The sequence below is a fragment of the Hemitrygon akajei genome, chromosome 8 (genome assembly GCF_048418815.1).
Source record: "Hemitrygon akajei chromosome 8, sHemAka1.3, whole genome shotgun sequence".
Classification (NCBI taxonomy): Eukaryota; Metazoa; Chordata; class Chondrichthyes; order Myliobatiformes; family Dasyatidae; genus Hemitrygon; species Hemitrygon akajei.
Window position 1 is genome coordinate 49,394,101 of NC_133131.1, and position 25,035 is coordinate 49,419,135.

Consider the following 25,035-nt stretch of genomic DNA (forward strand, 5'->3'; position numbering starts at 1 on the left):
CCTCGCTGCAAGTAAACTAAATGAGCAAATGTCACTCCACTCTTCAAGTAGGAAGAGAGGCAGAAGAAAGGAAACTATAGACCAGTTATTCTGACCTCAGTGGTTAGGAAGATGGAGTCGATTACTAAGGATGAAGTCTCTGGATTCTTGGGGCACATGATAAAACAGATTGTAGTCAGCATGGTTTCCTCAGGGAAAGCCTTGCCTACAAACCTGTTGGAATTCTTTGAAGAAGTAACAAGTAGGACAGACAAAGGAGAATCGGTTGATGTTGTGTTGGATATTGGATTTTCAGAAGGCCTTTGATAAGGTGCCACACATGAGACTGCTTAACAAGCTACAAGCACATGGTATTACAGGAAAGATTCTAGCACGGATAAAGCAGTGGCCGATTGGCAGGAAGCAAAGAATAGAAATAAAGAGGGAGACTTTTCTGACTGGTTGCCGGTGACTAGTGGTGTTCCAAAGGGGTCTATGTTGGGAACAATTCTTTTTACATTATATGTCAATGATTTGGATGATGGAATTGATGGCTTTGTAGCAAAGTTTGCAGATGATATGACGATAGGTGGAGGGGCAGGTAGTTTTGAGGAAGTAGAGAGGCTACAGAAGGACTTAGACAGATTAGGAGAATGGGCAAAGAAATGGCAGATAGAATACAGTGTCAGGAAGTGTATGGTCATGCACTTTGGCTGAAGAAATGAAAGGCTTGACTATTTTCTAAATGGAGAGAAAATACAAAAAAACTGAGGCACAAAGGGACTTGGGAGTCCTTGTGCAGGATTTCCTAAAGGTTAATTTGCAGGTTGTGTCCATGGTAAGGAAGGCAAATGTAATGTAGCATTCGTTTCAAGAGGTCTAGAATATAAAAGCAAGGATGTAATGTTAAAATTTATAAAGAACTGGTAAGGCCTCACTTGGAGTATTGTGAGCAGATATGGGCCCCAAATCTTAGAAAGGATATGCCGAAACTGGAAAAGGTTCAAAGCGGTTTCCCGAAAATGATTCCAGAATTGAATGGCTTGTCAAATGAAGAGTGTCTGATGACTCTGGGCCTGTATTCACTAGGATTCAGAAGAATGAGGGGTGACCTCATTGAAACCTATGGAATGGTGAAAGGCCTTGATAGAGTGGATGTGGAGAAGATGTTTCGTATGGTGGGAGAGGACACCAGAGGACACAACCTCAGAACAGAAGGGCATCCTTTTAGAATGGAGATGAGGAGGAATTTCTTTAGCCAGAGAGTGGTTAATCTGTGGAATTCTTTGCCACAGGCAGCTGTGCAGGCCAAACCTTTATGTATATTCAAGGTAGAGGTTGATAAATTCTTGATTGGTCAGGGCATGAAGGGATACAGGAAGAAGGCAGGAAACTGGGGCTGAAAGGAAAATTGGATCAGCCATGATGAAATGTCAGAGCAGATTTGATGGACCAAATGGCCTAATTCTGCTCCTATATCTTATGGATTATTAGATTAGATTCAACTTCACTGTCATTGTGCCGAGTACAGATACAAAGCCAAATGAAATGCAGTTAGCATCTAACCAGAAATGAAAAGAATAGTGTTATTTACAAAATAACTGTGAATAAAAAGTAAGTGCTACAGCATACAAATATAAAAGTACTGAAACAATCCAATATGGGTGCAATATTGCTTAGTGCTGTGATGTGAGGTTCAGCAGGGTCTCAGCCTCAGGGAAGAAGCTCTTCCTGTGCCTGCTGGTGCGGGAGCAAAGGTTCCTGTCACGCCTACTGGTTGGCAGGAGAGTAAAAAGTCCATGGTTAGGGTGAGATGCATCCTTGATAATGCTTTTCGCCCTTCCCAGGCAGCGTTTATGGTAGATGTTTTCAATGGTGGGCAATTGGGCGCCGATAATCCGCTGGGCAGTTTTCACCACACACTGGAGTGCTTTGCGGTCCAATACGGGATAATTGCCATACCACACTGAGATGCAGTTGGTGAGTATGCTCTCAATGGTACAGCAGTAAAAGTCCGACAGTATCCTGGGATGTAGGTGAGCTTTCTTGATGCTCTATAGGAAATAAAGGTGCTGTTACGTCTTTTTGATCAGGATGGAGGAGTTCAGGAACCAGGTGAGATCCTCAAAAATGTGGGCACCAAGGAATTTGAAGCTTTGAAATTTGAATCAATGCTCCACTACAGCTCCATTGATGTAGATGGGGACGTGAGTGTGGCTCCTAGCATGCCTGAAGTCCACAATGATCTCCTTGGTTTTCTGGGTGTTAAGGGCCAGGTTGTTGTCCACACACCACGCGGCCAGGAGCTGGACCTCGTCCCTGTAGGCCATCTCGTCATCCCCTCTGATCAGGCCAATCACCATGGTGTCATCTGCGAACTTGATTATGGAGTCAGAACCATGTACAGGAACTCAGTCATAGGTGAAAAGGGAGTACAGAAGAGGGCTCAGCACACAGCCTTGAGGCATGCCGGTGTTCAGCGTGAGAGTGGAGGAGGAGAGGTTGTCTAACTTAACAGATTGATCCACTGTGCGTTAATTGTTGTTTGGTATAAGATGTAGCAAAAAAGTGTTTTAATAGAACGATGTATGTTTCCAAATCAAGATAGTGCATAAATCTTCAAAGGTAATACCATTTAGACAGACAGACATACGTTATTGATCCCAAGGGAAATTGGGTTTTGTTACAGTCGCACCAAGAATAGTGTAGAAATATAGCAATATAAAACCATAAATAATTAAATAATAATAAGTTAATCATGCCAAGTGGAAGTAAGTCCAGGACCAGCCTATTGGCTCAGGGTGTCTGACACTCCAAGGGAGGAGTTGTAAAGTTTGATGACCACAGGCAGGAATGACTTCCTATGACACTCAGTGTTGTATCTCAGTGGAATGAGTCTCTGGCTGAATGTACTCCTGTGCCTAACCAGTACATTATGGAGTGGATGGGAGACATTGTCCAAGATGGCATGCAACTTGGACAGCATCCTCTTTTCAGACACCACCGTCAGAAAGTCCAGTTCCACCCTCACAACATCACTGGCCTTACGAATGAGTTTGTTGATTCTGTTGGTGTCTGCTACCCTCAGCCTGCTGCCCCAGCACACAACAGCAAACATGATAGCACTGATCACCACAGCCTCGTAGAACATCCTCAGCATCGTCTGGCAGATGTTAAAGGACCTCAGTCTCCTCAGGAAGTAGAGACGGGTCTGACCCTTTTTGTAGACAGCCTCAGTGTCCTTTGACCAGTCCAGTTTATTGTCAATTCGTATCCCCAGGTATTTGTAATCCTCCACCATGTCCACACTGACATCAAAATTAACTGTTTTGACTTTCCTCCTCATTGCAGATTGCCGTTCTTTGGCGCTTGTGTTCCAGAAATGTTACTTGGCATTTATTTGCCCAATGTCTGAATATTTTCTGAGGAGTTAGAGAACTTGGTTGCCATTAACCAAAAATCCCAATTCAGATCTTAGCATGTTAAGAAGTTCATTGCTGAAAGAGCAGAAGATGAGTGGGCCTAGGACAATGCCCTAAAGAACTCCTGTGGTGGCTTGAAGACTGGGCTCAAATAATCATAATCATCTTCTTCTGTACAAATTACAGCTGCAACCATTGGACTGTTCCCCATATAATTCTCTTTTTTTTACTTTTGTTTCAAAGTTTGAAGTACATTTATTATCAAAGTATGCACAAATTGTACAACCTTGAGATTTGTCTACTTACAGGCAGCCACAAAGCAAGAAACCCAAAAGAACCCAATTTAAAAAAGAGATCAGCACCCAATGCGCAGAGAGAGAAAAAAAGGTGAAAAAAGCACAAATCATGCAAACAACAGCATTCCGAACCAAATTGAGTCCACAGACCCGGAGCCCGGAGGAGCCGGATTAGGCCCATAGCCTCAGTTTCAGCTCATCACACAGTGGGACAAATCATCACGAAGCTCACAGACATGAAGCACATAGCAGACAGAACAGTCTCACAGCCACTGTGCCATGGAGAGAGGAGTAAACGTCATGGTAGAACAAGCAGAATCATCTGATCCTCACCTCCTGTCCTGACACCTGCCTTTTCAGTCTATCTGGGCCAGTGTTTAAATCGTCCAAACATTGGGTCACTCCCCGCACTAGTACCCGAGCCCCGCCACAGTGATACACACTGGGTCTGTATCCCACTGCCCAGCCTGAGGCCATACTCGACTTTTCCAAATTTGTTCAGTGCTTAGAACTACTTGTTTAGGTGAATGGGCACGGAGCGACCACTCCCCGCTGAACATTGACAGCTCCTCGGTAGAGATCATTAAGAGCACCAAATTTCTTGGTGTTCACCTGGCGGAGAATCTCACCTGGTCCCTCAACACCACCTCCATAGCAAAGAAATCCCAGCAGCATCTCTACTTTCTGCGAAGGCTGAGGAAAGCCCATCTCTCACCCACCCCATCCTCATCACATTCTAACAGAGGTTGTATTGAGAGCATCCTGAGCAGCTGTATCACTGCCTGTTTCGGAAATTGCACCATCTCAGATCACAAGACCCTGCAGCGGATAGTGAGGTCAGCTGAGAAGATCGTCGGAGTCTCTCTTCCCACCATCACGGACATTTACACTACACGCTGCATCTGCAAAGCAAACAGCATTATGAAGGATCCCACGCACCCCTCATACAAACTCTTCTCCCTCCTGCCGTCTGGGAAGAGGCACCGAAGCATTTGGGCTCTTGCTACCAGACTATGTAACAGTTTCTTCCCCCAAGCTATCAGACTCCTGGACTGACACCTTATTGTCCTATTGGCTTGTTTATTATTTATTGTAATGCCTGAACTGTTTTGTGCACTTTATGCAGTCCTGGGTAGGTCTGTAGTCTAGTGTAGTTTTTTTCTGTGTTTTTTTTAAGTAGCTCAGTCTAGTTTTTGTACTGTTTCATGTAACAATGTTGTCTCATTTTTACTGTGTACTGTACCAGCAGTTATGGTCGAAATGACAATAAAAAGTGACTTGACGACTTCAAACTCCTCTCTAATTCACTTGCTCCAACTCCGTCTTGACCATGCCTCGACCTCGCTCTGATCACTTCTCCTTGAACATGCCACGCTCTGCCTTTGCATCGCATCCATGTGGCTCAGTCTTGCCTTCGCTCACCTCTTCACTGTTTGCAGTGATAGTTTACCACAGAAAACAACAGAGCTCCTTAATGCTACCCTCACTCAAATACTGCCTAGATGCCCAGGGCAGCCATTCTAATTTGGACAAGGACTGTCATGTAGTGCTAGTGAAACCCAAAACAGGTATTGGTGAGGCTATCAGTAAGTACTGCTGTAAGTAAGATTATTGTTCTGTATGTTTATCATCACTTTAAAGATAATTGAGCAAACTAGAATTGGTATCCCCTTTCTTTCTCCCGAGGCCTCCCGTACCATGATCCTTTCCCTTCTCCAGCTCTGTATCACTTTCACCAATCACCTTTCCAGCTCTTAGCTTCATCCCACCCCCTCTGGTCTTCTCCTATCATTTCGCATTTCCCCCTCCCCCTCCTACTTTCAAATCTCTTACTATCTTTCCTTTCAGTTAGACCTGACGAAGGGTCTCGGCCCAAAACGTCGACAGTGCTTCTTCCTATAGATGCTGCCTGGCCTGTTGCGTTCCACCAGCATTTTGTGTGTGTTGTTTGAATTTCCAGCATCTGCAGATTTTCTCGTGATTGGTATCCTGTCTTGATTTTAATGTAGAATGAAGGATGTGTAAGGCCACATATTTACAGATTATAATGGATCAATGGATTGTTGATAGTCCTCAGCTCCTCATGATGTCAAGTTTTGAATGCTATTCAGCAAGATGATAGTGCTTCCAAACATGGTGGAATGTGCTTTTAACATAAAGTAGAACCTTATATTCTCATCTGCAATAGTCACTCCAACCATAGATGCATCGGTAAGTAGACTGGTGAGGACTAGGTCTAGTGGGTGTATTGGCTCACTCACCACCTGCTGCAGGCCCAGACGGGCATCTATGTCTTTAGGACTTGGCTAGCTTGTTCACGGGTAGTACTTCAGAGCCATTCTTAGTGATGCTCCCCACCAAGACTACATTTTATATCCTTCTTACTCCCAATGCCACTTCCAAGCATTACTCAACAGACAGATACCTGTATCTAAGTATTCTCACGACACTAAATTGAGTGGAAAAGAAAATTGTGTAGAGAATACGGAGAGTCTGCAGCGAGATATAGATAGGTTAATTGAGTGCTCAAGGGTCTGACAGATGGAGTACACTGTTGATAAATGTGAGGTCATCCACCTTGGAAGGAAAAATAAAAGATCAGATTATTTAAATGGTGAATAATTGCAACATGCTGTTGTGCAGAGGGATTTGGGAATGGTTGTGCATGCATCACAAAAGGTTGATTAGTAGGCTCAACAGGTTATCAAGAAGGCAGTAGAGATGACGTCATTAAATATATTTAAGTCACCATTAGCTTTCTGCATAATGAGAGGATTAAAGGAGTTATGGAGAAAAGACAGGTAGGTGGATCTGAGTCTACAGCCAGATCAGCAATGATCTTAATGAATGGCAGAGCAGGCTTAATGGGCCCGATAGCCTACTCCTGCTCTTATTTCTTACATTCTTCTGGTGGAGGATATAATGTGGTAACTAGAAAATAGTCTGGCTATATTTCATCTGATGTCATGGGACTTAATGAAAACTACACTTAATGTTAAATATTCACAACCTGCTGCACACATGTCATTGACTGACACATAATAAGTTTGTCCTTCCAGTGGAGGAATACAGGGGTGTCAAACTCATTTTAGGTCACGGGCCGGATTGAGCAAAATGCAGCTTCATGCGGGCCGGATCAGTCGGACACGTGCGAACGCAGCTTTCGTTGCCTCCGTTTTTTCAGCCTGCTCTCATGTGTCTCAGTCTCTGCTATAACTACAAAGTGTTTCACTTTACAAATTCCGTTTCTTATGAAGAAGACTACCGAATAAACACTAAAAACCCTGAAAACCTGGTACCTGAATAAACTCAGCATTAGCCATATCATACGCCATAGGCTCTTCGATTACTGGGGCCAGCTTTAATAGTAATTAGATATTATCTCGCGGGCCAAAGATAATTCCACTGCGGGCCGGATTTGGCCCGCGGGCCTTGAGTTTGACATATATGCATTAGTACATTAGTTGTGAAGTATGATTCAGTGAGTAGCTTAAGAGGCTACTGTGTGACTGGAACACTTCTAATTTGGTCATCAGTAAAATCAGTTGAATTAGGTTGAGCCTGCCATGTCAAAATCTGGTGCCCAGATCCATGCCTACTGAATCTCTGAGCTTTGTCCTTTTGGCAACGGAATGGAAATGCTGAACCTGCCTTGTAGGGCAGTAAGTAAATACTTCTGGCATTTCTGTTTCATTTCAGACATTTAGCATCTGAAGTATTTTATTCTGATTCATTCTTACTGCTTTTCAATCTAGCAGTTTTAATAAAACTGAATGGCTTGCTGGACTAATTTCGAGGGGTGAGGGCAATTAAAAATGAACCAACTTACTGCAAGCCTAGAGTAATATACAGACCAGACGGGGTATCAGTGAACCAGCTGGATTGTTTCATCACCATTAATGAGGTCACTTTTGTTTTGAAATTCCATATAATGTTATTAACTTAAAGTTTTCGTATACTATGGTGAGATTTCAAATGTGATTCTGGATTATTTGTCCATGCCTTTGAACTTCTAACAGGTACCGTAGATTCCGGACTACAGAGCGCACCTGATTAAAAGCCGCTGGCTCTAATTTTAGAAATAAAATCAATTTTTTAATTGTAAAGGCCGCACCGGATTTTAGGCCGCACCGCTACTTTTAAATATACATACGTATCGGTAACACAAATTACGTTGCATATACTTTTTTACTGAACAGCACGAACAACATTCCAATATCTCCTAGCGACTGGTAAAAATATATATACTGCAGCCTACCAGGAAAAGTTATTGATCGCCTTTAACTTAAAAGCAGCGTTTTCGCTCGGGTCTGACGCGCTCGGGTCTGATGCGCTCGCGTAACGCGATCGGGTCTAATCGGGTCTGATGCGCTCGGGTCTGACGCGCTCGGGTCTGACGCGCTCGGGTCTGACGCGCTCGGGTCTGACGCGCTCGCGTAACGCGATCGGGTCTAATCGGGTCTGATGCGCTCGGGTCTGACGTGCTCGCGTAACGCGATCGGGTCTAATCGGGTCTGATGCGCTCGGGTCTGACGCGCTCGGGTCTGACGCGCTCGCGTAACGCGATCGGGTCTAATCGGGTCTGATGCGCTCGGGTCTGACGCGCTCGGGTCTTGCTTTTCTTCGAGTGTTTTCCATGTTGATGAGGGTGAGTACAAATGACTGATTTACAATAATTTAATTGTGAAAGTGCGCTTGATTTATCGTACAATTTCATTGGACCTCTGTGAACTACTCATCAATTTTATTGGTCTACTGTTACGAGGCAAAATGTTTACGAGGCGGCATGAAAAAAAACCATGTATTAGCTGCTCTGGATTAAAGGCCGCAGAGTTCAAAGCTGTTCAAAATGTGGGAAAAAAAGTAGCGGCTTATAATCCGGAATCTACGGTAATTTAACCATCACACCATCATTCCTATAAAGCAGGACATTTGGGATCACCTAAAGGCCGGTGTAACTGAGTTTGTTTTGAGTTCATAACGAAAAATCAGTTGCATAAAATATATTTTGAATGTAGTATCTAGATATCAATATATCTCTTTCATAAATTATGGAAAAATTATTGAACTAATTTATGAAACTTGGAAGTAAATCATCCATTAAATAAGCAAGTATTCTTAAGCTATGTTCCCTCTAAGTTACAGCGCACAAAGGAAATTAATGTGCACACTAACGGTTAGTTATCTAAAAATAATGTAGTAATTAATAATTACACTTATTGAAAATAATCTTTTAGCTAAATGTTTCTGTTAACTAGTTAGTGGGTTTTTCAACTACCACAATGCATGTCACTAATTTACGTCACCTCACCTTTCCTGTTCTGGTTTGTACAGCTGCATCACGGCGGCAGCCATCTTTGGCGGACAGTGTTCATATCATAAACTTCATATTTGGTGATGAACAAGTTAATGCCTTATGTCTAAAATATCATGATTTTCCAGCTGAAAATACTGTAATAGTTAGACAGTTTAATGATTTCAAATTTTCCGTGCAAGAAAAAAATTAAATCCAAACTGGTTTCAAACTTTGCTCAAATGGTGGCATTTGTACTTCAAAATGAACAGCTTTGCAACCTTGCACAATTGATGGACATTGGGGGAACCTTTCTTGCATCTAGTGTGGACTATGAGCGAGGTTTTAGCCTAATGAATCAACTCAAAAACAAGCTGAGAAACCGTTTAGGTGAATGTCATTTGGATATGTTAATGAGAATCAAAAGCTATCAATTGGATAGAAGTTCTATTAGTCTAGATAGAGTTTACAAAGAATGGGTAAATGCCAAAGACAGGAGAGAGAAAAAATAACTGAGTGACTTAAATATGTATATTATTTTGTATTTATTTTGTGCAGTTTTATGTCAAATATTTTGTAAACCTACATAAACTGTGGCATGTGTACATTCAGTGTGCACATACCTTTGAAACAGGAAAAAAAATTGCACAACATAAGATTTTTGCGCACACTGACTACCAAAAATTAGATGGAACATTGTTGTTAAGATAAACCTGCACTGACACATCTATGTAAAGACTGTGAAAGGAAAGAGACAATATTTCAATTCTCTTTAAAATGTTCCAAAACTATAACATCCATCTTATTTGTTTGGTCCACCATGAGGGAAATGGCCTGACTACTTTTAAATATAGCAATCTCTGTGCTTAGATCAAATATTTTGCTTATTAATTATCAACGCAGTAACTGTTAAGCGTCAGCTCAGAGTGTACATACACTGTGAATATGAGCCAACTACTTAACTGTTCACATTATAACATAATTATATTAATAATAACTCAGTTTCACGATACACATAATGAAATGTTAGAACTTATTAGCATGCAGGAGGGAATAAGTCTCTCACCTCCTCTGTCATCTGATCTCCTGAAACCAAAGCCACCCTTCTCCTGCTTTCTGCCTTCTGCTATGTCAACCCGAAGAGATCGATCACCGAGAAGCTATGAGAAAAGAGTGCATATGTTTCTTCTGTGGCATTTATTGTTTCCTTTGAATAATTTAATTAGTCTAGTCACATCTATATAATTAGGTTTGTCTTAAAGCTAATATTATTTATTATGTCTTATACAATTCTTCCACAGTTCAAACTTTTATTGAGCATTTTGTTCAAATATAATTACTTTTAAATTTGTTTCCCAGTTCAGCAAGTCAACATCTTTCAGAAATGTATGGATTTTTCAGTGGGCTACATTCATCTGTTCTGCCTAGGAGATGTGCATGTAAATACACTAATAGAATAAAAGTTTCTGCTTTTAATTCTCCTCCAGAATCTTTCACCAAATTCATTCTCAATGTAATTTTTGCAGGATGATAAACATGGCCTGTCAATAAAACTACACACAAACACTCCTTGAACATACTTAAATACCAACACATGTTACTTTGAAAATATCCTTCTTTTTCTAGATCTGCTGAGAGAAGTCTCTTAAGTGAATAGTGTTTTCTTATGTAAAGAACCATGGCTATTTTATATTCAAAGTAGTGACTATAGTCAGATAGTAAACCAAAATTTATTGTCAAAACTATAGAACTGTAACAGATGGTGTTCTAGAAGAGTTGAGCAATCATTCATAGTTCTCTGCATTCTAGAAAGGACAACAGAAAAACAGAGGGTGAGAAACCAGAGAACTATAGGCCAATAAGACTGACAAATGTCACCAGGAAAAGACTGGAGTTTATTATCAAATACATGGAGTTATAGAGTCATAGAAAACTATGGCATAGAAACAGGCCATTCAGCCCATCTAGTCCATGCTGAACCATACAAACTGCCTAGTTCCATTGACCTGCACTCAGACTATAGCCCTCCATACCCCAGCCATCCATGTACCTATCCAAACTTCTCTGATTCATTGAAATTGAAATCACATCCACCACTTATGCTGGCAGCTCGTGCCAGACTCTCACCACCCTCTGAGTGAAGAAGTTTCCCTTCTTGTTCCCCTGAAATATTTCACCTTTCATCCACGACCATCAGGTTGTAGCCTCACCCAACCTCAGTGGAAAAAGCCCGCTTGCATTTACCTTGTCTGTACTCCTCACAATTTTGTATACCTCTATCAAATCTCACCTCAGTCTTCTATGTTCTAGGCAATAAGGTTCTAATCTATTCAATCTTTCCTTATAACTCAGGTCCTCCAGACCTAGTAACATCCTTGTAAATTTTCTCTGCACTCTTTCAACCTCATTTATATGTTTCCTGTAGGTAGGTGACCAAAACTGCACACAATACTCCAAGTTAGGCCTCACAAACGTCTTATACAACTTCAACGTGACATTCCAATGCCTGAAATGAATTGAACTGACTTTATTACTTACATCCTTCATATACATGAGGAGTAAAAATCTTTGCATTACATCTCTGTCTAAATGTGCAATGTGCACAATGTGCACAATGTGTCAGCGTGAGTTCATTAGTATGATGGCCTGGTGGAAGAAGCTGTCCCGGAGCCTGTTGGTCCTGGCTTTTATGCTGTGGTACCATTTCCTGGATGATAGCAGCTGGAACAGTTTGTGGTTGGGGTGACTTGGGTCTCCAATGATCCTTCGGGGCCATTTTACACACCTGTCATTGTAAATATCCTGAATAGTGGGAAGTTCACAGCTATAGATGTGATGGGCTGTCCACACTACTCTGTGCAGAGTCCTGCAATTGAGGGAAGTGCAGTTCCCATACTAGGCAGTGATGCAGCCAGTACGGATTCTCTCAATTGTGCCCCTATAGAAAGTTTTTAGAATTTGGGGGCCCATACCAAATTTCTTCAACTGACTGAGGTGTGTTATGACCCCAGCCCCCTCCTTTGTGAGAATCGTAAGAGAGAGAGAGAAGCCTTACAGTTTGGAATGTGGTCTGGCCTCTCAGCCAGACAAAAGCCACGGACATGGCCATTGTCTTGGGAGACACCTTTGTGGAATAAGGGACTGGACTACGTGCAAACCCTCAGGGCAACGTGGGCTGGGTGATGGGGAAAGATTGCCTCACCCCCACCCTGATTGACATCTTACAACCCTGCCAGTCCAGATAAAAGGTGGGCTGCCGAGGCGGGGCCACAGACGCACCAAGGAGACACACGAAGAAGACACGATAGCACTTCCCGTCGGAGCGGGAAGCCATTTTGAAGGAAGCCACGTGCGTTAGATTCCGGATCGGGAGTCTGTGGCTGAAACCAAAGGAAAACCGTTTTAACTAACAACAGGGATTTGCTTCGCAAAGACGACGGGCAAGTGTTCCTTCTTTCTCACCACTCTCTCTCTCCAACACGTGAAATGCCAGCGGTTCCTAAAACGGGAAAGCCTGCAGATTTTGAGTGACTCTTATATTCCATTGGACTCAGTATTATCCCCTAGACAACGATAGAGCTTATTTCTGATTGATTATTACTATACCTGTGCTTTAGATTGAGTTTTGACGACGTATATGCTTTGAATGTTTTGTATTAACCATACGTTTGTGCCCCTTTATAAATAAAAAACGTTTGAAAATAGTACCATCAGACTTCAGCGGACCTCTCTATCTTTGCTGGTAAGTCACCCGGTTACTGGGAACGTAACAGGTGAAAGAGGTGCTGTTGTGCCTTTTTCACCACATGCTGGCATGTACAGACGACATGAGATTCTCGGTGATGTGGATGCTGAGGACCTTAAAGCTGTTTGCCCTCTCAATGCCATATCCATTGATGTCACTAGGGGTTAGCCTGTCTCTATTCCTCCTGTAGTCCACAAACAACTCCTTTGTTTTTGCGATATTGAGAGAGAGGCTGTTTTCTTGACACCACTGTGGCAGGGTACTCAATACTTTGATCTATGAAGGCCAATGTGCCAAAAGCTTTCTTTATGACTCTATCTACCTGTGATGCCACTTTCAATGAATTATGGACCTGTACTCTGAGATCCCTTTGTTCTACTGAACCTTTCATATAACCATATATCAATTACAGCACGGAAACAGGCCTTCTCGGCCCTTCTAGTCCGTGCCGACACTTACACTCACCTAGTCCCACTGGCCCGCACTCAGCCCATAACCCTCTATTCCTTTCCTATCCATAAACCTATCCAATTTTACTTTAAATGACAATATCGAACCTGCCTCTACCACCTCTACTGGAAGCTCATTCCACACAGCTACCACTCTCTGAGTAAACAAAATTCCCCCTCGTGTTACCCTTATTTTGCCCCCTAACTCTCAAATCATGTCCTCTTGTTTGAATCTCCCCTACTCTCAATGGAAAAAGCCTATCCACGTCAACTTGATCTATCCCCTTATTATTTTAAATACCTCTATCAAGTCCCCCCTCAACCTTCTACGCTCTAAAGAATAAAGACCTAACTTGTTCAACCTTTCCCTGTAACTTAGGTGCTGAAACCCAGGTAACATTCTAGTAAATCTTCTCTGTACTCTCTCTATTTTGTTGATATCTTTCCTATAATTCGGTGACCAGAACTGTACACAATACTCCAAATTTGGCCTTACCAATGCCTTGTACAATTTTAACATTACATCCCAACTCCTATACTCAATGCTCTGATTTATAAAGGCCAGCATACCAAAAGCTTTCTTCATCACCCTATCCGCATGAGATTCCACCTTCAGGGAACTATGCACCATTATTCCTAGATCACTCTGTTCTACTGCATTCTTCAATGCCCTACCATTTACCATGTATGTCCTATTTGGATTATTCCTACCAAAATGTAGCACCTCACACATATCAGCATTAAACTCCATCTGCCATCGTTTAGCCCACTCTTCTAACTGGCCTAAATCTCTCTGCAAGCTTTGAAAACCTACTTCATTATCCACAACGCCTCCTACCTTAGTATCATCTGCATACTTACTAATCCAATTTACCACCCCATCATCCAGATCATTAATGTATATGACAAACAACATTGGACCCAATACAGATCCCTGAGGCACACCACTAGTCACCAGCCTCCAACCTGACAAACAGTTATCCACCACTACTCTCTGGCATCTCCCATCCAGCCACTGTTGAATCCATTTTACTACTTCAATATTAATACCTAACGATTGAACCTTCCTAACTAACCTTCCATGTGGAACCTTGTCAAAGGCCTTACCCTGCAGTACTTTAAATTCTTAATGTTCAGCAGGATCTTGAAATCGTAAAAAATGTTTAAAAAGGACAAATACACCTTTCGTTAACCGTGTAGAAGCTGCTGCGATGGAACATACCACCATCTTACCAGAAGGAAAATGCTGAGGCCAACAGTAAGGACAGCCATGATTTAGAAAATGACATAGTCTTGAGGAGCAAAAGGATCCACTCTGGATCCTATTTCTTTGTGCAGTAGTTGTGTGAGGATTGGAAAGGAAATGCAGTTACATCACAGAGACAGGGAGACAGTTGTGAATTCATTACCAATCGTCTATCTGAACCTTGCTGTTATATAACAGGAGATAGCCAAATAAGAACAAAGCAAACCCAAAAGCTAGTATGCCAGAGTGCAGAAATGTGGCTTTCTGATTTGTCATATCCTGAGATCAACCGGATGCTAAAATTTATTCAACTTCTTTGAAGGTATTCATATTGATTTGTTCCAGTTCTATGAAGCAAAGGAGAACTGGTGCAAAGCTATAAATGTACACCGGTAGTACAGTCAGGTAAGGGAACAGCAGACAGCAATTCATGATACACTCAGTGCAACCTTGATAGTGCTTAAAGAAAAGACAGAAAAATTAGTTTAAAGTATGAACACAATCAAAGTACATGTATTTGCTTTCAGAACCACAATTCCCATTAAATAGCTGAAGTTTTTCGGCATTGCTCTCAATGGTGTGGGGTCCAGGGTATAGAGATGATGCTTAGCCATAAACCTTACTTATTGACATAAAACACTCCCAAAGTACCCCATGTAGATGAAGTAGTGAAAACAGCTTTTTCCCCCAGATCAATTATAAAGACGAATTGTGGTCGTGTTTGATGAAGGGTCTCAGCCCGGAACGTTGACTGTTTACTTTTTTCCATAGATGCTGCCTGGCTGCTGAGTTTCTCAGGCATTTTGTGTGTGTTGCTTGGATTTCCAGCATCTGCAGATTTTCTCTGATTTGTCATTTGGAGGTTTATATTTTTTCATTAAGCTAAACACCTAACTCATTGTGCATACTTCTTTACGTTGGATTGTATTCTTGTCAAAACAAAATACTGTTAGTTTAATTACCATGATCAATGCCATAGTAAAATTTAATTCAGAAAGAGATGTAGTCTAGTCTATTCAAGAGACATAATCTAGTAGCAAAATATATCCTCTGAGGCAGAATGCTTTGCATTGGTTATCTGTCATGAATAAATCAGTCCTCAAGTTCTTTGCTTATTTTTCTTCAATGTCCTCTCTCACATATTTTGGCCTATTTTAGGCACTTTCATTGATAGATGGAGAAGAGGTATTCAAACTTATGATCTTATTGTCAATCAAAAGTAAACTGCAGAGTAGTTGAACAGAAGTCACTAGTAAATTTTGGGAGCTGTAGGTCAATCATTACAGATGGTTCCTGAACTCCAGTTCAAATATTTAAAACACAGGAGAAGGGTAGACCTCCAGAAATTTAGAATAGCAAAGTTTTAGGGATGAGTAATGTACTTTAAAATTTAAATACTGTATGCCAATGACGCAAGAAACCTTATTTCTCAGGTCCTTCCTTTTATAAGAAAACAAAAAGTTCTTTGATGAACAACTATTTTTTTAATTCTTCATTCCCTTTCTTCTTCTTGCTAGCTTTTTGACTTCCTAAACTATTATTCTGAGTGATAATGATGACCTACTGACATTCTTATAAATCTCCTCATTTATGATTTAGTGCCTGCCTCACACATACAATACCTTAGGTTCTAAGATATCTAAGGCTCTCGGATACAATATCTCTTTGACAACAATATGTATCAAATATGATGGCAGAATATAGTATTAATGGTAAGACTCTTGGCAGTGTGGAGGATCAGAGGGATCTTGGGGTCCGAGTCCATAGGACACTCAAAGCTGCTGGGCAGGTTGACTCTGTGGTTAAGAAGGTGTATGGTGTATTGGCCTTCATCAATCATGGGATTGAATTTAGGAGCCGAGAGGTAATGTTGTCACTACATAGGACTCTGGTCAGGCTCCACTTGGAGTACTGTGCTCAGTTCTGGTCACCTCACTACAGGAAGGATGTGGAAGCTATAGAAAGGGTGCAGAGGAGATTTACAAGGATGTTGCCTGGATTGGGGAGCATGCCTTATGAAAACAGGTTGAGTGAACTCGGCCTTTTTTCCTTGGAGCGACGGAGGATGAGAGGTGACCTGATAGAGGTGTATAAGATGATGAGAGGCATTGATTGTGTGGATAGTCAGAGGCTTTTTCCTGAGCTGAAACAGTTGCCACAAGAGGACACAGGTTTAAGGTGCTTGGAAGTAGGTATTTAGGAGATGTCAGGGGTAAGTTTTTTTTACACAGAGTGTGGTGAGTGCGTGGAATGGGCTGCCAGCAACGGTGGTGGAGGCGGATACGATAGGGTCTTTTAGGAGACTTTTGGATAGGTACATGGAACTTAGAAAAATATAGGGCTATGGGTAAGCCTAGTAACTTCTAAGGTAGGGACATGTTCGGCACAACTTTGTGGGCCAAAGGGCCTGTATTGTGCTGTAGGTTTTCTATGCTTCTATGTAGCGTCTATGACGTTTCTTCCTGGGACATGCACAAGAAAACCAGTGTGATCATTTGGGCATGCCACATTTGGCAAATAATGTTAATGCCACTAAAATCTTTTCTGGGAGATTTTGCACAACAATGTGATGAGGGTTATACCCCCATTCTTTTACCTTCACGCTGGAATATGTGCATACTCTATCATCTCCTTGTTTATGCACATTCACTGGAAACTACATTTAGAGTTTGTAAACCTATTTTGAATGCCATGGCATATCTCAAGTGATGAAAAATTCAAATCTGCTTATGTCAGGGCCCTCAGAAAATGACATTCAACTTCTGCTTCTTCATATCAGTGACAGCTTTAATGAATTCAGCATAGCAAATAAGGCATCAAAGAAGAAGTGAATGAAAAATTGATTGCTTTCATATCTCCGAAGCAATTTAAGATTTAAACTTGAAATGCTGTCACCATTTTGACTGCTATTGATAACAATGTTAAATATTTCTCTTCAATTCCAGGAGATATTCCTGGCAAGGCACAATTCATGGTACAAGTGATGCACAGTTTTGTTAGGCACCGTGTCCAGGGTCAAAATGTATCTATCTCATAACTTCAACATTTTGTGTTCTTTCAACTCATTCAACAAAGAAAGATTTCTTGGCCTCTATGCTGCCAGTATGGGCTTTAGCAGCTAAATTGCATTTTACAAATATCTGGCTTTCCCCATATCAGAATTCAATTTCTCTGCAGTTAATTAAAAAAACATGCAATAATCATGGTGACAAAATGACTATGGGTGATTAGGAGCGTGTTTCTGCGTGTGTTTGCATGTGCATATGTGTGGTGAACTACATATACCTGTCCGGACTGCTCCTGTGGCTCCTTCCACAGACCCCTGCTGACTGCTTCTGTGGCTCCTCCCACAGACCCCTGTATAAAGGCAATTGAGGCCTGAGGCCGGCCTCATTCTCCAGGATGTAGTGTTGTTCATTCTTCCAGTCAATAAAAGCCGATATCTCGCTTCTTACGTCTCAGAGTGAGTTATTGATGGTGCATCAATATGCATATGTATAAAATGTTCTAGATGGATCAAAGCAAGAAGTCAGTCCAGCAAAGACTGATTCTCATTGCTGGCCTACAAGACTGGTGAAGGCCATGCTGGATAGATGAAATTAATGAATTAGAACCGGTGGGGTATGAATGTTTATGACTGTCATGGTCATTTTTGATTCTCTGTTGATTTTGTCCGGAGGAATGCTATGCACTTGGATGAGGCAGAACTCTGTAATCAAGTAGCAACGAGCCACTTACTTCAGTCTCCTGAAGGCCACATGTTCCATCATGCTGCCTGCTCTGCAGACAGAAGCTCTGGTGGCTGGAGAGCCAACTCCAGGTGTCCTGTTCTCCGTAGCTTCCTGCTATGGAGATGTGAGATTGAAAACCTGGCTGAGTGGTGCCATAACAACAACCTCTCACTCAATGTCAGCAAGACCAAGGAGCTGATTATTGACTTCAGGAGGAGGACACTGGAGGTCCATGAGCCAGTCCTCATCTAAGGATCAGAGGTGGAGAGGGTCACAACTGTAAACTCCTCAGTATTATTATTTTGAAGGACCTGTTCTGGGCCCAGCACACAAGTGCAATTACAAAGAAAGCATGGCAGCTTCCTTAAGAATTTGTGAAAATTCCTCTTGATATCTAAAACACTGACAAACTTCTGTAGATGTGCAGGGGAGAGCATATTGACTGGCTGCATCACAGCCTGCCGTGGAAACACCAATAGTCATGAACAGAAAATCCTACTAAATGTAGTGGATACAGCCTAGTCCATCACAGGTAAAACCCTCGCCCCATTGAGCACATCGACATGAAATGTTATTGCAGGAAAGCAGTATCCATCATCGTGGACCCCCACTACCCAGGACATGCTCCCTTCTCACTGCTGCCACCATGAAGAAGGTACTGTGAGGAGTCTCAGCACTCACACCACAAGGTTCAGGAACAGTTATCACCCTCAACCATCAGGCTCTTGTACCAATCAGTATCTATTTTGCATGAATCAAGCTCGTTGTTGATTGAGAACAAAGAGCCATGAATTACCAGTTGTCACTTGCTGGGAAGAAGGCATTAATGGATGTTGGCTGGAACAGAGCCAATAAAAAGGAGTTAAAAGTCAGACACATGACCTACTGGAATGCTACATGTGAATTGATAAGAAATGAATACAAAGGTGGTCACTTTGATTGCACTGTCAGCGATAATTCCGGAGAATCACCAGCGAGAGGAAGAACTCCCACGTGAGGAACTGGGAGAAGGAAGGATCAATTGTCTGGCCAACGGAGATCCCCTATTTCAGTGTTATAAATTGGACAAGTTGTTTGAGGGACAAAGGGAACAGTAGAATTCATGGGATAAGTTGCTGACTTGGGGTCAACACAGTTCGTGCAGGGACAATAAAGTGTGAGCATCCATTAATTATGAATTTCCTAACCTAGTTCCATTGAAGAACTATATACTGTATATAGATAGATAGATAGGTAAATGCAAACAGGATTTTTCTGCTGAGGTTGGGTGGGACTACAACCAGAGATCATGGGTTAAGGGTGAAAGACAAAAAGTTTAAGAGACACATGAGGAAATGAGGGGAAACTTCTTCACTCAGAGGTTTGTGAGAGTGTGCATGTGAGCTTGATTTCAACGTTTAAGAGAGGTTTGGAATGGTACATGGATAGTAGGGGTAAGGTCAATGGGAGTAGACAGTTTAAATGGTTTGGCACAAACTTGATGAGCCAAAAGGTCTGTTTCTAAGACTCTAATCAGAATTTTTATCTGCATGGTCTAGCTTATTCAGTCTGCAACACTGCGCTTTTATCATCACAATTACGATAAAATTAAGGAAACAAATAAATATATTGGTAGAATTCCAACTATGAAACTTAGAGTGAGTGAGAAGATGTATGTTAGTGACACGGCCAACTCAGCCCTGGTCAGTTTTATTTCTCTGCTACCACAAGAGCCATAAATCTCCTTGAAATGATTATCTTCTTGCACAAACACCCTCTGAACAGGATCTCTTTATCTCTCTCAAATGTACCTTAAGGGGTCCCTCTCTCAGCATCCCTCAATGCAAAACAATTAATACTGATTCACACTCATATTTCCCATTGTTTCACCCCAACCAAAACAAAACTTCCTTGGGGCATTCTGATTAGATTTCTACCTCTGCTTTCCTTTATAGTTTTCTGGGAGCCGAGTCAATTTAGTTACAATGGCTATCTTCCATTGCAAGCCATTTGGTTATCTCTTCTACCAACATTTAAAATTCATCTGAATGATCCTTGTCCTTCCTCAAAGGGAATCTCCTCTCTTTCCCCTGCTCACAGCTCCTCTTTCTTCTCTAAGCAGGAATGTTGCTTAAATAAACTAATATGAACATTGTTCAGGGATTTTTGGGAGTGTTCATGATTAATGCTGAAACCTTAATTTCATCCACACTCGACTTCTTACACTTAGTTCTATCATGTTTATTCAGGTATTCCTTTGAAGGTGATTTTTTTTGGCTCTTCAGTTGGCATAAACCAGGAATACTTAATGCAACACATGAATGATAAAGCCAATTAAAGGATTAAAACATCCAGGCTTCAGTAAAATCTGGATGGAACTCACTGACTGCATAACTTAAAATGCATAACAACCATGTTTCTGTGACCATTATCATCTGATCAAAGTTTGCCTGGAGTCTCTATATTAGAATGAAGTTCCTATGATTGCATTCATTTGGGGGATGCTCATCTTATTGCCTCCAGATACAGGGATTTATTTCTATTTCATATACTGAAATCACAATATCTTTAAAATCAATTTAAATAAATTTAAGTTCAATTAACAATCACCTTTTGTTAACTATAAATTGAAAACTCTGTTGAGCTTGTTTGTCAGTTGTGGCAATTACTTGAATTTCATTTTAAATTAGTTTAACACAGTAAGCTTGAATCTTCCATTCATTCTTAATTATGTTGTAATGAACATTGACATGATGCTGAGCTGCGCTGAGAAGCGGTTCAACTCGGAAAATGTGAAGTGATTCACTTTGGAAGATCCAATTTGAAGGCAAAATACAGGGTTAATGGCAGGATTCTTAGCAGTGAGAAGGAACAGAGCGATCTTGGGGTCTACATGCATAGATCCCTCAAAGTTGCCACACAAGTTGATAGGGTTGTTAAGAAGGTGTATGGTGTGTTGGCCTACAGTTCAAGTTTGTCATTCAACCATACACGAATACAGCCAAATGAAACAGTGTTTTTTCAGGGCCAAGGAGTAAAGCACAATACCAACAACCATACACAGCACAAGACATATACAGCACACATAAGACAGCAGTAACCATACAATTATGTCTTGCAGATTGATGTGTGTTTTGGGCATGAACAAGCCCACAACAGTCCGCAAATGAAAGCAATCCAGCTTGTTTTCCACTGAGCGAACACTGGAGAGCAGCACCAATGGGATGGGACTCCATGCCACACCACCTCTGCTATCTTCTCTCTTGGGCAGCTGCAACAGGCAAGACTGCAGCCTGAGGCCTAGTGCATGCTGCAACCAAGTCCTTGCAGCTCCCCTGTCATCGGTCATGCACTAGACCAATGAACCAGGCTTGCAATATTTTACATTACCAATGTCCGACAGTGTCTTGAGATCACAAGATAAACATCCAAGACAATCACTCACTGTTACACCACCTTCGTGCACCATCTCTGATAACTTTCTGAAGCAAGCAGCAACACAGTCCACACCAAGCCCAGCTTCTCCATCTCCCCGACTATCTAGCAACTCACTGGTGGAGTAGACCTGCAATACTTGATGGTTTTGATAATCAGCAGTGTTTTGCAATTGTAAAAGAGACATAAAGAACAAACAATTGCATCTCTGGTTGGACGTAGAATGTGCCGCTATCTTCCCGAAGATTATTAGTCAGGGGTTTGAGATCAAGAGCCTCAAGGTAATGTTGCAGCTCTATAAAACACTGGTTAGACCACACCTGGAATATTGTGCTCAGTTCTGATTGTTTCATTATAGGAAGGATGTGGAAGCTTTGGAGAGGGTGCAGAGAATGATTTACCAGGATGCCAACTGAACTTGAGGGCATGTCTTATGAAGACAGCTTGAGCAGGCTCAGGCTTTTTTCTTTGGAGCAATTGAGGATAAGAGGTAACTTGATAAGATGATAAGAGGCGTAGATTGAACGGGTAGCCAGAGATGTTTTCCTAGAACAGAAATGCCAATACAAGGAGGCATACTTTTACGGTGAGTGGAGGAAAGTATGTGTGGGGGGGGCAGGGAATGCCAGAGATAAGTTCTTTATATGGAAAGTGGTGGTTACATGGAATGCCCTACCAGGGGTAGTGGTAGTAGAGAAAGATAAATTAGGGGCATTTAAGAAACTCTTACCCAAGTACATGGATAATAGAAAAATATAAGTCTATATAGGAGGGAAGGGATAGATTGACCTTAGAAGAGGTTAAAGTGTTAGCATAACATTGTGGGTGAATTTTCTATGTTCTATGCTGCTTGAGTGCACAGATCCAGTAAAGGTTTTGTATTCAAGTTCGTGTTAGAGGAATTTATATGCAAACAGGAGCACAAGTTCTTGTAGCATAGAAAAAACAGCCCAAAGATTTAATGCACCTAAACATTGAAGAGAAGATCATCTGACTCATGATCTAACCTTCATAATGTAAATGACAAGCTCAACACTTATAATTAGATGACACACTTAACAAACATGACATGTAAAGTATGTTTTCACATCACAGAAATATTGTCGCAGTATTGCTGGTAAATGGCAGCAGGTCCACATTATCTGACCAACACCTTCCTGAACTTGTTGGCTGAGCTCTGCCAGTGATTTTCTTTCTGCATCCCACTCCAGGACACCACATGGAATTCAATTAAACTGAGATTCCCTAGCATTTATACCAGGGAATCTGCTCTCAGACACTCACCAGAAAAAATACAGGGATCTCCAAGGGAGAAGGCAAAGAATAGATTGCTTTTTGAAATTATTTGCACTTGCTTTAATGTTTTTAGTGATTTAAAACCATGTACTAAGTGATGAGATTGACCTTATTTGTATTGTTTTACTCTTGATAGTCTGTAATGCAAGGGAAAGGCTTTGTTCACTCCCAGAGGGTTCTAGAGCAACATTTGTTCTGGTCCACCCAACTAACCTGATAACCTTGTTCAAGCTCTTGACATTATCTGGGGTCTCACTGATTATCTCCAGGATCAGCTCAGCCTGCAAGTTCAGCCTTAAGGACTGGCAGCATGTCAAGATTAAGTAATGGAGACTGGTCAGTGGAGGCACCAGGCCTCACTAAGTAAATACAAACTATTAGATTTGTTTCCTTAAAACAATATTCGCACAAACTTAGATCTATCCTGACAGCACCTCTATTAATTTTGGAACCAACACCAAACTCTAATTATATTCTTTAAGTCTGGTAATGTTTATCAATTCTATTTATATCTATTGTATAGATGGTGTACAGTGCAATAATTAAAAGAATGTTACAGTAGAAAATGTCTGCAGAGCAGTTTTAAATATATGTCCAAATGACCAAACATAAAATAGGTACTTACAGCACCATCATAGGTCAGGGCTTCTTTAAGAGATTCCAGGTCATTAAATTCGACATAACAAAAGCCTGAAAAATATTTAAATCTGATTTTATGGATTTGACTGATGGCTACACCTACTAATGTTGGTAAAACCAATGAATTAACAGCTTTTAATACAAATGAATTGAACTATTGAAAAAGTGGTTAAAATTCCATTTTGTCAGAGAATCAATGGGCTATTCAATCATCGGTGGCATCGTGACTAATGTACATGACTAGGTGCACTATCCAGATGGACATTTAACATTAAGCAAATTTGGGAATTGGTAGAGCTAGTTAATGCAATGCACTCTTCCGACACTTGCCCCTTGGGTCTGCTTATTTCCAAGCGAAATACCCTGAAACAATTGGATATCACCTGGATTTTACCTGCTGTTTCATCTGTGCTGGAGAAGGTTGAGGTATCCTTGGAGATTAACCACCACTTTACAGATCACAGAGAACAGGAACTCAATCTTGGTGACTTTTGTTTCTGCAACAATTCATTACCTCATCACACACTTTAACAGATGACTGGTACTGGTCAAGAGACAGCAGCAATGTTATATACTATCTGGTATTTCTTCCAAAACAATTTTTGATGACTTGATACTCGCAGAATATTTTCAAGTCATGAGAATGTTACTGTGTGACAGCAGGAGACTGATTTACAGTTTCACTTAATGGACAGTGTAATCTGACAGGATATTTGCCCATTAGAGAGTTTGGTGTCTGTAGTATTTAGCGTTAACAAGCTCTGATAAAATACACAGTGAAATCTGCATATACAGAGCTATCTGCTTGTGGATTTTGAGCGTGAGTTTTGAAAAAGTGAGTTGGGCCAGTTGGGACATTCAATAGGCTTGAGATTCGCAGAACTGCCAGCTCGTGGATTTTGAGCACGCTTTGAAAAAGCCAGTAGGGTCAGTCAGGACATTCGGCAGGCTTGAGAGATTGCGTAGTTAGCCCTTTGTTAAGGGCCAATTAAAAAGAAGTTAGGTTTAAGTGGAGCAGCCATTGTGTGAGTGGGCCAGTGTTAGAATAGAGAGGTTAATGCTTTGGCTCAAGAGGCTTAGGAGAGGTGAGGCAAAGGCTAATGTAGGTTTCTGGTAAATGTCTTTGTTTCTTTTCTTCTTATTGTGCAATTAGAGCAGGTTAGTGGAATGCTCCTCTTACGGGAAGACAGGGAAACCTCCAGTATACATTATGAAACAAGCAAGGAGAAACAACACATAAACGCAAAAAGATTCTGCAGATGCTGGAAATCCAGAGTAACATACACTAAATGCTGGAGGAACTCAGCAGGTCAGGCAGTATTGATGGAAAGGAATAAAGAGTCAATGTTTCAGGTGAAACATTTCATCAGGACTGGAAAGGAAGGGGGAGGAAGCCAGAATAGAAGGTGGGGCAGGGGTAGGAGTATAAGCTAACAGGTGATAGGTGAATATTACTTCCCAGGAAGGACACGTGAATGTGGTCTCGTCAAGTTGCATTTGGACAGGACTTAAAATCAAATTCTCC

General features: G+C 41.4%; 1 protein-coding gene across 2 annotated transcripts in view; it reads right to left on the minus strand.

Moving 5' to 3' along the window:
• The window catches only part of eif4h (eukaryotic translation initiation factor 4h), an 84,938-nt gene that overhangs the window by 23,990 nt on the left and 35,913 nt on the right, over positions 1-25,035 (minus strand). For both annotated transcript variants that reach the window (XM_073053821.1, XM_073053823.1), the window contains 2 exons: positions 23,497-23,561; positions 10,057-10,150 (listed from right to left, as the gene is read on the minus strand). In XM_073053821.1, the coding sequence (XP_072909922.1) occupies positions 10,057-10,150; positions 23,497-23,561 (159 nt within the window). The remainder of the gene's footprint in view (positions 1-10,056; positions 10,151-23,496; positions 23,562-25,035) is intronic.